The following is an 11,318-nucleotide window of genomic DNA, read 5'->3' on the forward strand; positions in this document are numbered from 1 at the left end:
TGTGTGTGTGTGTGTGTTCCGTCTCTCTCGTGTGATTTTGTCCTTGTTAGAATTATTGGTAACACTTTACAATAAGGTTCATTAGTTAATGTATTATTAACTAACATGAACTAACCATGAGCAATACATTTGTTACAGTATTTATTAATCTTTGATAATATTAGTTAATAAAAATCCAGCTGTTCATTGTTTGTTCATGCATTAACTAATGTTAACAAATACAACCTTTGATTTTAATGACGTATTAGTACATGTTGAAAGTAATATGAACTAAGATTAATAAATGCTGAAGAAGTATTGTTCATTCTTAGTTCATGTTTAACTACGGTAGTTAATTAATTAACCTTATTGTAAAGTGTTACCGAATTATTTTAAGTATTTAAAGTTTTTATTTGAGAAATCTTTAAGACTTTAATACTTAGAAGTTTGATGTGAGCCCGTGTTACGTTAGTGTTTTTATTTGTATATTTTCCATTTTAATTTTCGCTGAAGTTTTAGCCATAGTTGTGTTTTTATCATTTTTATTAGTTTTTGATATATTATAAATAAAAACATATTCTTATTTTTTATTTCAGTTTTAGTTATCATTTTAGTACATCAATTGAAATGAAATGAAGATGAGTAATGTTTTCTTGGCTTGCTGAAATACAATAATAATACAAAATATTAAATATTAACATATATTCAAGTAACAAAAATGTTTTGAATGGTTTTAGTGCAGTATAATCACCCTGTTATGAGCACTAGTGATGCATGACTCAGTAAACAGCACTAATAGGGGCTCATCTATAATGTGCACTACTGAGACACTGATGAAGAGTTAGGCGACTGATAACATGCATTAGAGCAACTCTCATTTCTCTTTCTCCATCATGTATACCTATACATCACTCTCATCTTTTCCTATTACACTGCTCATATCTCTCACACACACACACACACTGGCTGCGGGGCTTGTCTTGATTCATCTCAGCTGAAGTGCTGCCTGTTCATTTGTGTGTAAGAAGCCCAGAGTCCATGAGAGCATCATTTACTGGTGCTCAAAACACTGTCAACTCTCTCTCTGTGTGTGTGTGTGTGTGTGTGTTACAGGGGCCTCTCTGTCCTTCAGCCTCTCAAAGGCCTCTGAAACTCCCATGATCACACACACACACACACACACACACACTGAGTGAAGCAGGTTCCTTTTAATGTTGCGGATCACAGAAGCTTCTAACAAAGATCAAAGTCCTTTAAAAATGCTTTATAGTGTGTGTGTGTGTGTGTGTGTGTGTGTGTGTGTGTGTGTGTGTGTGTGTTGAATATTCTACGAGCTGCTCAAACACCAGCGTTTGATGGACAGTGACCAGAGCTGTGCTCATAATGCTGCATATTTACACTTGATCAATAATTAATTATTTAGAAAATAAAATGCACCCTCAGTCATATTTCTATCAGTCTCATTTACACCTGTCAGCACTCGCTTGTTAACATCAGACATCAAAGTTAATTTCATGTTTCTGGTTTTATTGTGAATGATTCATCTGATCACATTATTCTAAAGGATAGAAATGTTTGTATTCTGTAATAACTTTTGAAATAAAATAAACTATATATATATATATGTTTAATTTAAATAGCTTCTTATTTTTCTTCTTCCTATCTGCAATTTTCTGCATTTAATTCAGCTGGAGCTTAAAGACTTGATTCAAACTTTTAGTTTTTTGTCATGTTCAAATTAACAGATTAAAGTTTGAAGATCTTCCAGTGACTTGAATTGTTTACAATATTCAGCTTCAAAATCGACCTACTTCCTGCTGAGAGCGATGATGTCGTTGTAATATTTGCATACTGATTTGTGATTGGTCACTTTCTCACTGGATGCTTAAAAGATGCTTAATATTCAGAAAACATTATCGATCTAAATGCAGAGATGAGATTAATGACACTGTTGTCTTCTGTAGAGCTGCTTTACAGCTGAGATTGAAGTTGTTTCATAATTTATGAATTTTGCCGCATTAACTGCCAATTATTTTTCTGTTTAATACCGCTTTGAAACAATCTGTTGTTAATTAGTTGTCAAGTCAAGTCACCTTCATTTATACAGCGCTTTTAACAATATAGATTGTTTCAAAGCAGTTTGGTTGTATAATGCACTATATAAATAAATGTGACTTGTCTTGACTTGGTCTTTGCATTTATTTTATAAGCGAAAACGTTCAGTTATTAATATCGTGTTATTTGTCTGTGTGTTTGTTGACAGGTGATCATCTATCAGGGAGGCCAGGTCTTCAGTTTAGCCAATCACATGAACGGGCGTGTGGGTTTCGTGGCCACTATGCCCAGCACAAGTGCCTCAATCTTCATCAACAACACACAGCTGTCTGACACGGGGACGTACCAGTGCCTGGTCAACAACCTCCCGGACCGCGGGGGGCGCAATATCGGGGTCATCGGCCTCACTGTGCTGGGTGAGTCTCGGCCAGAGTGTGCAGGGATGCACGACATATCGGCCACCATATCGGTATCGGCCGATTTTAATGTCATCGTTGTCGGTCCGAAAAGAAAATTTGGCCGATATATTAAAGTCAATAAATTATTTATTTTTATGGAGAGACTTTTTGTAATCAGCCAATATATCGGTTATCGGCTTTCAAATATAAAGAATTATCGGTTATCGGTATCGGCCAAAATGTTAATATCGGTGCATCCCTAATTGATTGTTTTTAATGTATGTTTTTTTAGTTTGTGCACTGCCCTAATATAATTGCCCCCTGTGGGATTAATAAAGTTGTTAACTTTATCAACCATATCGGTATCAGCTGATAAATGTTCATTTTTAATGTCATCGTTGTCGGTCCGAAAAGAAAATTTGGCCGATATATTAAAGCCAATAAATAATGAATTATTTCCTTCAGCTGAGACTCTTCAGTTTGCTACTTCAAAAAAAGGAAAATACAGTTCAGTGCAACATGTGCAGCACAAGTGTGTCATATCGGCTGCATAAAATTATAATGAAGACATTATAATGGGGTTTGGCTTCTAATGGAGAGACTTTTGTTTTTGTAATCAGGCTCTCAAGTTACAAAAAAAATTTGATTTAAACTTATCGGCCAATATATCGGTTATCGGCTTTCAAATTTAAAGAATTATCGGTTATCGGTATCGGCCAAAATGTTAATATCGGTGCATCCCTAATTGATTGTTTTTAATGTATGTTTTGCGCACTGCCCTAATATAATTGCCCCCTGTGGGATTAATAAAGTTGTTAACTTAACTAACTAACTTCTATATGCTTGAACATGCTATGATGTGCATTACTGTATCCCACAATGCAATGTGCTTAGCTTGACCTACAGAGCAATGAATGAACCGGAGAGCAATTTCAACCACAGTTTTAATATATCTCTCTTTATGTTTGTTTTATTATAATTCTTTTTACACAAAATTGGATTAAATAATGCAAAACTGGAATAAATAAGCTACGTCTAAAACGCTGTTATTTTATTATTATTTAAGTACTAATACAGTTTTTATTTATATTTTGAACTAGTGTTTATTTTTATATTTTATATCAATTTTGCATTGTTTCTTTTTATATATATACATTTTATTTTTTAGGTTTAATTTTAGTTTTAGTTCAGATTTAGTTTTTTTAATTTCCAGTTATTAATTTTAAGGCTTCAACTTAAACTAAAATTTCTGATTTTTATTAGGTTTAAGTTTTCATCTAAATTATTTATTTTTTTATTGTGCTTTTTAAGTTTTTTTTATCAGTTATGTTTTTTCTTAAATAAATATTACTATTTAGGTTTAATTTATTTTTTGTTAAATTAATTAAATAAGCAATAAGTTAAATAAATAAGCAAAATTTGAGTCGTCTAATATATTTTTTAAATTATTATCATTATTGTTTTGTTATGTATTAGTTAAGCTTTATTTAAATTGACTTAAATGTTTGAATACTTTTAGTTGATGATGATAACCTTAGTGTAAAATTGCATACTAGGTAATAGAAACTGCATGATTGAAAAGTATGCATGCATTGAGATGTGCATTCACAATTCCTCTCCCATTGCCTTCTGGGATAGAAGAGATGCACACTCAAAAATCATGACAGAAGTAGAAAGTAAACCATCTGTTTGTTTCTCATGCACTGTGTGTGTGTGTCATGAATGCTAAGGATTTGGACACACTCTTCACGCGTCCTGCACAGTACATGCATAGTTTTGGACAAAGGGTTAGTGTTTTTCAGATGATATCCGGGCATCATTTCACTGATTAAATTATTAATATAATACGGTTATGTGACAATGGTGTTTATTGTTGCATAATGTGTACTGTCTGTTTCACATGCTGCTTTTTGTGCACTAACCTGGCAGATTGCACACTATAAATATTGTTGGCTCTGTGACGAGTTGCTTATGGTGGATAAAAGCATCTAACAAATGCATAAATGTAAACAGAGCTGATATTTAATTTCTCACAGGGCCACATTGACTATGGGTATAAAGTTATTCTGCCGGTTATTTTGGCCAAAAAACTCAGCTTATGCAAAGCACACAAGTATATGAATGTCAATGCCGGAAATTAATGGCTTGGGTCAAAAAATTGCACCAAAATTCAAGACACCAAAAATTGGTGATTAAAGTGAAATATGAAAATGAATAAAAAGTGTTGATGAGCTTATGAATGCAATGGCCAATCAGATTAGTCACTGCTGAAAACGCCAGTCTATAATATTCAGATTTCTTTGAATTAATAGGTTCATTTTAAAGTCCCCCTGTGGTGTAAATCCAGCTTTTAATGTTGTTTATGTGTCTATGTGGTGTTTTTAATCTGCTTTAAGACAAACCATGTGTAAATTCATAAGTCGACAGCATTGCTGAGTATTTTCTCCTTAAAACTGCAGTGAACCAAAGACAGTCTCAAAAACACGCTTTGAAATCGCTGGTGTTTCTGACGTCACAAACTACCTTGTAACCAATCAGATCAACGTGTGATCGTCAACCAGTGGATCTCTGAGCTGAGTGAGTGAGTGGAGGCGGGGCTCATTTGCATATTCATAGAACTGCGCATACTCAATGAGGCAAGGGTGTCGAGTTACATGCAAGATATTTTAAGGTGTGAAGAATTTTTTTCAAGGAAAATGTCATTTTGGTGATCAAAGATGAGTTTTAAGGGATACAATTATTGACTACAGGGTGACGAAGTATTTGACATAATACAATACAGATACATTTAGCAAGGTAATTATCAAAATTACCCTGGAAATCAATTCTGCCGCTTAAAGTCACCATGAAATCAAAATTGAAAATTCTTATTTTTATGGAATATTGCAGTATTTATTATAAATGATTTATCAGTGCATGTTATAATTGTGTTAAATTCATGTTCCTGGTAATCTTGAATCAGAATAACTCTTCTCTTTATACACAATAATCAGCCGTTTAAATGAATCGGTCAAAACTAAATGACTCATTAACAGTGACTCGCTGCCACCTACTGGTTTTAATTTAACAATGAAAGTATCTTTTAATTTTTTTAATCATTTCTAATATCAATATTCAAAGTTTTATGTTGAAAACACATCAAAACAAGATTTCTGCATTTGTAACTGCAAGGTTGAATGCATTAAACAGTGTGTAAATGCGAGTTCAGATGCAGCTTCCATGTTTCCTCTGAATTGCAAAGATCAGCTTTGTTGATACTGATTTCATTTGATTGTTAACAGCCCTATTGTGACCAAAAATAAATAAAAATGCATGCATTTAATTAGGTTTAAAAATATGGCTTTATCAAGGAAAAATTCCCATAAAAAGGTCAAAATCAATTTAATCTTATTGGAAAAGATGATTTCTATCACTTATGCAAGATGACCACCATACAGAATATGAAGAATATCAAAAGCTTTAAGAGTCTCTATCCACAGCAGTCCTAAACCTGCAAAGCTACTAACTCAAACACACTCAGCAAAATATCGTCTAATTATCATTATCGATAAAATCCCAGACAGTCGAGATGTCATGTTTTGTCGGTATGGCACACACACACACACACACACCCACCCCTTGGTTGAGTAAACTAAAGTTGATGTGTGTGTCTCTCTGCAGTTCCTCCGTCCAGCCCGTCGTGTCGTGTTCAGGGGTCTCTGGACGTGGGCAGTGATGTGATGCTGTTGTGTGGTTCGGACGAGGGCATCCCGACGCCCACCTACGCCTGGGAGAAGCTGGAGTCGGTGCCCAAACTGCCCCACAATGCCATGCAAGGTACTAAACCCCTGCCCGTGGGGATCCCGTTTTGCCCCACATTCTCCGGTAAATCCACAGCTCTCGACTCATGGTGTGGCGTGACCTCTGCCCGCCCCGGTCACCCGCGTGTGTGTGTGTGTGTGTGTGTGTGTGTGTGTGTGTGTGTGTGTGTGTGTGTGTGTGTGTGTGGTGCCTTCACCCGCTCTCTCTCCGAACAGTGTGACGGCTTTAGAGTACGGCTACACAATCACCACAGACACGCTTTGGGATTTCAAGATGTTTATTACTGTCAAAATCTAAACTCACTTTCATAACACACGTTCCTGGCACTTCTCAAGCTCTTCATAAATCATTTCTATGAATAATGACACGATCGTTCTGCCATCTAAAGACATCATGTGATGAAAACAAGCTGTTTCTTGCTCTTTCTGTAACAGTAAGAGTTTGATGTGACGGTTTAAAACACTTCCCAGCAGTGCTGTTTTAGTTTATTCATATTATATTATATCATTTAGAAAAATTTTGAAGTAGCTTTTAATTTTATATTTTCAGTTTTAATTTTACATACACATATATAAAGATACACACACACATATATATATATATTATATACACACACACATATATACATATTAATTTTATGTGGTTTTGTCAGTTTAAGTTTTTCCATCTAATTTTATTTCAGCTTTATTTCAAATCAACAAAAAATATTTTTAATAGTTCTAGTCGACAGTCACAGTTCCACCAGAGCTAATAAATCATTTCTATAGGGGCCGGTTTATTCACAGACGCTGGAACAGAAAACACACTCCACAAACTGTTGCGTCAAAGTTTAAGCACAAACTAACTCTTGAATGACTGTTTCAGATGTCTGTGGATGTATACGGTACAGTAGCCTTATTCTAAAGATGGATGTTATATTTTAATGCTTAATAAATCACTCTGCTTTGGCCTCAAAAGGCTTTCACAGCTGTGAGAGACATTTTTACTTTCTCCATCAGGAACAGAGATGAACAGAAACTGTGATTGTACTGCCATCTAGAGGCCATTACTTTCACTGCAACACCGACTCACAGGAATGGTTCATTACTATTTAAATACAGTGTGTGTAATGTTACTGAGTGTCAAGAAGAACATGTAAGGTCTGTTATTATGTTGTATCTGCTTGTGTCATGAATATTTTGACATCAGGAACGGAGAAGAACTTACTTGTATTGTCAGTTTATTCATTTGCATGTAAACCCAATATAAAAACTAGTTTCAATAATTATCTTTGTTTTGTAGTGTCAGGGTTTGGGCTAATTACTGTGATGCTGTCAATCAGTCTGGATTTGTGTTCCTCAGATATTAGAAGTTTTCCATCTAATAGTTTTAGTTAACAGTAACGACAGTCAGCCATGAACGATTCGCTCTATGGATGGATGTATATTCCCAGAAATATCCATGACTTTCCAGCTCACAGGGAACATTCTCAGAGCTGAAGTTCTATCATAGTTCTTTCAAAGTTATGAACAAACATTAATAGAACATTTGTTCAAAGTTCAAACGTAAGCATTGGCGCACACACACACACACACACACATTCTTTATACATCGTTCATGGAAAGTTTTGTTCTGAAACTGTTTTTTAAATGTTACTAATTGTTTGGGAAAGTTCAGAGAACATTTAAACATTCCCGTGATGCGTGAAGAATGACAAAATGGAATGTTTCCTTAACATTCGCATTACTAAGAATTATTATTATTATTTTTTTAACTGGATGTTCAGAAATTATGTTTTCATAACTTAATTTTTTTTTAGCTGGGCTCAACAGCCTGGGAAAACACAATTTTAATATAACATTTCCAAGTAGGGCTGGGTATCGTTCAAATATCTTCGATAACGATACTGACCCCATGACTTCGATACCGGTTCCTGAACGATACTTTTTTCGATGGCAATTTTATGAACAGATAATGTTATAGCAGAGGCTGTAATATTAATGTGAAGAGGGAAAGAAACAAGAAAGCAAAACTGTTAATGCAGCCGACCTTAAGGATAAGCACACTCTACAAGATGCCTCGTTTAATGCGAGTTAATTCTGTTTTTCACATTTTCATTTTTCTGGATTCCTTTTTTTTTCTTTTCCTGTTTTCATTTTTCTGGATGGTTAAAATAAATTTTATTAATCAAAAAGCATGTGTAATTAATTGAAATCATAAATCTCATTCAATTTAATAGCAATTTAATAACAGTTTAACAAAAGTTACGTTCTTAATGTTTTTTTGTTTTGTTTTTCCAAATTCCATTTTATTTTACCCAGTTCTGTGCTTTCTGTTTTATTTTGTCTATATTCCATATAATTGTTTGATCAAAAACATATCTAATTAACTGAATTCATTAAAACAACTTAATTTATTAATTTGTATACACTAATAGGGCTCTATGAAATGTTTTTTTTTATTCATTTAATTAATTATTTTTTAGAAATTCTGTGTTGTGCATTTTAATTTTTCTGGGAATCACATGAAGGCATAAAACATTAATTTATCTTTTAGTCAAATGAAAATTAAACAAGCCCTTTATTTTTGGCAAACAAGTGCTACACAACAGAGGTTTACTGTTAAAATTATAACATGGTAGAATTTTTTTTTAATAATAATAATAATTAGTAGTAGTATTACATTAAGATGTTAATTATACTGTACAAGAGTAATATATTTCCATCACAGTTTTTTGTTTAACCAAACTTTTATTTTGACGGGTTGCCGTCTAGACCTTCTGTGATGAGATAATAGTTGCTCTCAAAAAAAAAAAGTCAAAGTGAGAATATTAAACCTCAAAAGGACTATTTAAATATGAATCCTGCCATTCGTTGCCGTCAAGCCGGTGTAAACCAGTGTTTTTCCTTGTTCCACAGCCAATCACCAGCTCTTGATTTGGGCACATCACACATGCCTCATGCTTATAGTTTCACTGACATTGACAAGATTAACCCCTCAGGTCTCGAAATTCGGTACTGAACGACAAGACATGTTTTGATACTCGACGGGATCGGGGCAATTCGGTCGGTGCCTAAAAAGTATCGAACTCGGTATCATCCCCATCTCCAAGTTTGTCAGATTCAGATTCAGATTGTTTTATTTAGTGCCATGTCAGCATTCAAAGCTATTTTCATGGCAAAAATTAAATTACAAAAATACAAATATCATATAAATACAATAAAAACCAACCAAAAAAAAATACTATACAAGATTTTTTTAAATTAACATATGATCAAAAATCCAAAACCTTTTCAGGCATAATCTTACTAAATAAGTCCTTAAGTGAAATAACCTCATAAAAGAGCATTCTACTTATATTAAGTCCAGGACAATCTAATAACATATGTTTAACAGAGAGGGGACTCTTACAAAACATGCATAGAGTTGGGTCTTCACCTTTACGCAAACAAGCATGGGTCAGACTTCTATGACCTAAACAACTCCAAGTTTGTCAAAAAGAACAATAGTCAAGTTCTTCTCCAGCAGATCTAATAAATCATTTTGGTAACACTTTATTTTACAATGTCCTTGTTACATATGTTACATGTACTTACCATAGTAATAACAATAAATTATGCATAATTACATGCAACTAACCCTCAACCAAACCCTAACCCTACAGTAAGTACATGTAGTTGCTTAATATTACTCAGTACTTAAATATATAATTACACTGTAACAATGACACCTTAAAATAAAGTGTAACCATGATTCTATAGGGCGTGATCAGTGTGAAGTTTTCAACGAGTTGATCTGTGCTCCTCAGATCAGATGCAGGGTACGGTGACGCTGAGAAACATCAGCACCAGCACATCTGGACTGTATCAGTGTTCGGCGTCCAACGCCATCGGGAAGAGCACCTGCGTCCTCAACCTGCAGGTCGTGGCCCGTAAGTCTCACACACACACTCGTTCTGCAGCTCGTTAAACACTGCTGTTGGTCTGACTGTGCTCTCGGTCTCTGGCGTGTGACAGCGCAGCCTCAGGGCGTGGGTCTGATCGCAGGAACCGTCGTCACTGGGGTTCTGGCGCTGGTCATCTGCTCTTTACTGGTGCTGGTCACGCTCTTCTACTGGAGGAACAAGAACAAATACGAGGAGGAGGAAATCCCCAACGAGATCAGGTGACGTGTTTGTATATACAGTACATGCATATTTTGCAAGTTTTATGTGTATAATCAACATTTTTAAAGGAGTAGTTTTATATTTCTCAATTGAGTTTAGTTGATTACTGATCGCAATGCATCATGGGATTGTAGTTCTTTCCCCTCACTAAAGTCGTTAAGTACCGGTGTCCGATTTTCAAATCAAAGTTTGTAATGTTGAGACTTTTCAGACTTCACAATTAGATGAAGCTTGTTTGTGTGCTGAATTGTACGAGTATAAAGTTAATTTAACACTCCCGAAACATGAAACAACATTTAAAGAAGTCATATGATGAGAAAACAAAAAACAAGCTGTTTCTTGCGCTTTTACAATAATAAAAAGTGTTTGATGTGAAATACTGTAACATTCACAATTTAAAACACCTCCACAGCGGTGTTTATTTTAGTATATGTTATTATAGTATTTATTCCAATTTTGAATTAACTTTTATTTAGGGATGCACCGATATAAAATTTTTGGCCGATACCGATAACCGATAATTCTTTATATTTGAAAGCCGATAACCGATATATTGGCCGATAAATTTAAATAAAAATTTTTATAGAATTTTTGAGAGCCTGATTACAAATAAAAAAAAGTCTCATTATTAAAAGCCATGTTCCAAACACACAATTATTATGTTCTCATTATAGGGCACATATGAGGGAAATAATACATTATTTATCAGCTTTAATATATCGGACAAATTTTCTTATAAAATTTCAACATAAACATATCGGCCGATAGCGATATAGTGGCCGATATATCGTGCATCCCTACTTTTATTTTTATATTTTAAATTTAAATTTTAATGTTTTGTCATTTGTTTTGTTTTTTTATATTCCTAATTATTTTGATTTCAGTTTTTGTTTGAATTTATTTTATTTCAGTTATTTATTTTATTTTATAATTTGTTATAT

The 11,318-nt window shown here is 34.0% G+C and overlaps 1 protein-coding gene across 1 annotated transcript in view; it reads left to right on the plus strand.

Annotated features, from left to right (window-relative positions):
- Positions 1-11,318, plus strand: part of igsf11 (immunoglobulin superfamily member 11) — a 106,458-nt gene that overhangs the window by 91,463 nt on the left and 3,677 nt on the right. The window contains exons 3-6 of the mRNA XM_084126622.1: positions 2,243-2,450; positions 6,093-6,248; positions 10,021-10,143; positions 10,229-10,376. Coding sequence (XP_083982748.1) covers positions 2,243-2,450; positions 6,093-6,248; positions 10,021-10,143; positions 10,229-10,376 — 635 coding nt within the window. The remainder of the gene's footprint in view (positions 1-2,242; positions 2,451-6,092; positions 6,249-10,020; positions 10,144-10,228; positions 10,377-11,318) is intronic.

The sequence above is a fragment of the Abramis brama genome (genome assembly GCF_963993115.1).
Source record: "Abramis brama genome assembly, chromosome: 10".
Taxonomy (NCBI): Eukaryota; Metazoa; Chordata; class Actinopteri; order Cypriniformes; family Leuciscidae; genus Abramis; species Abramis brama.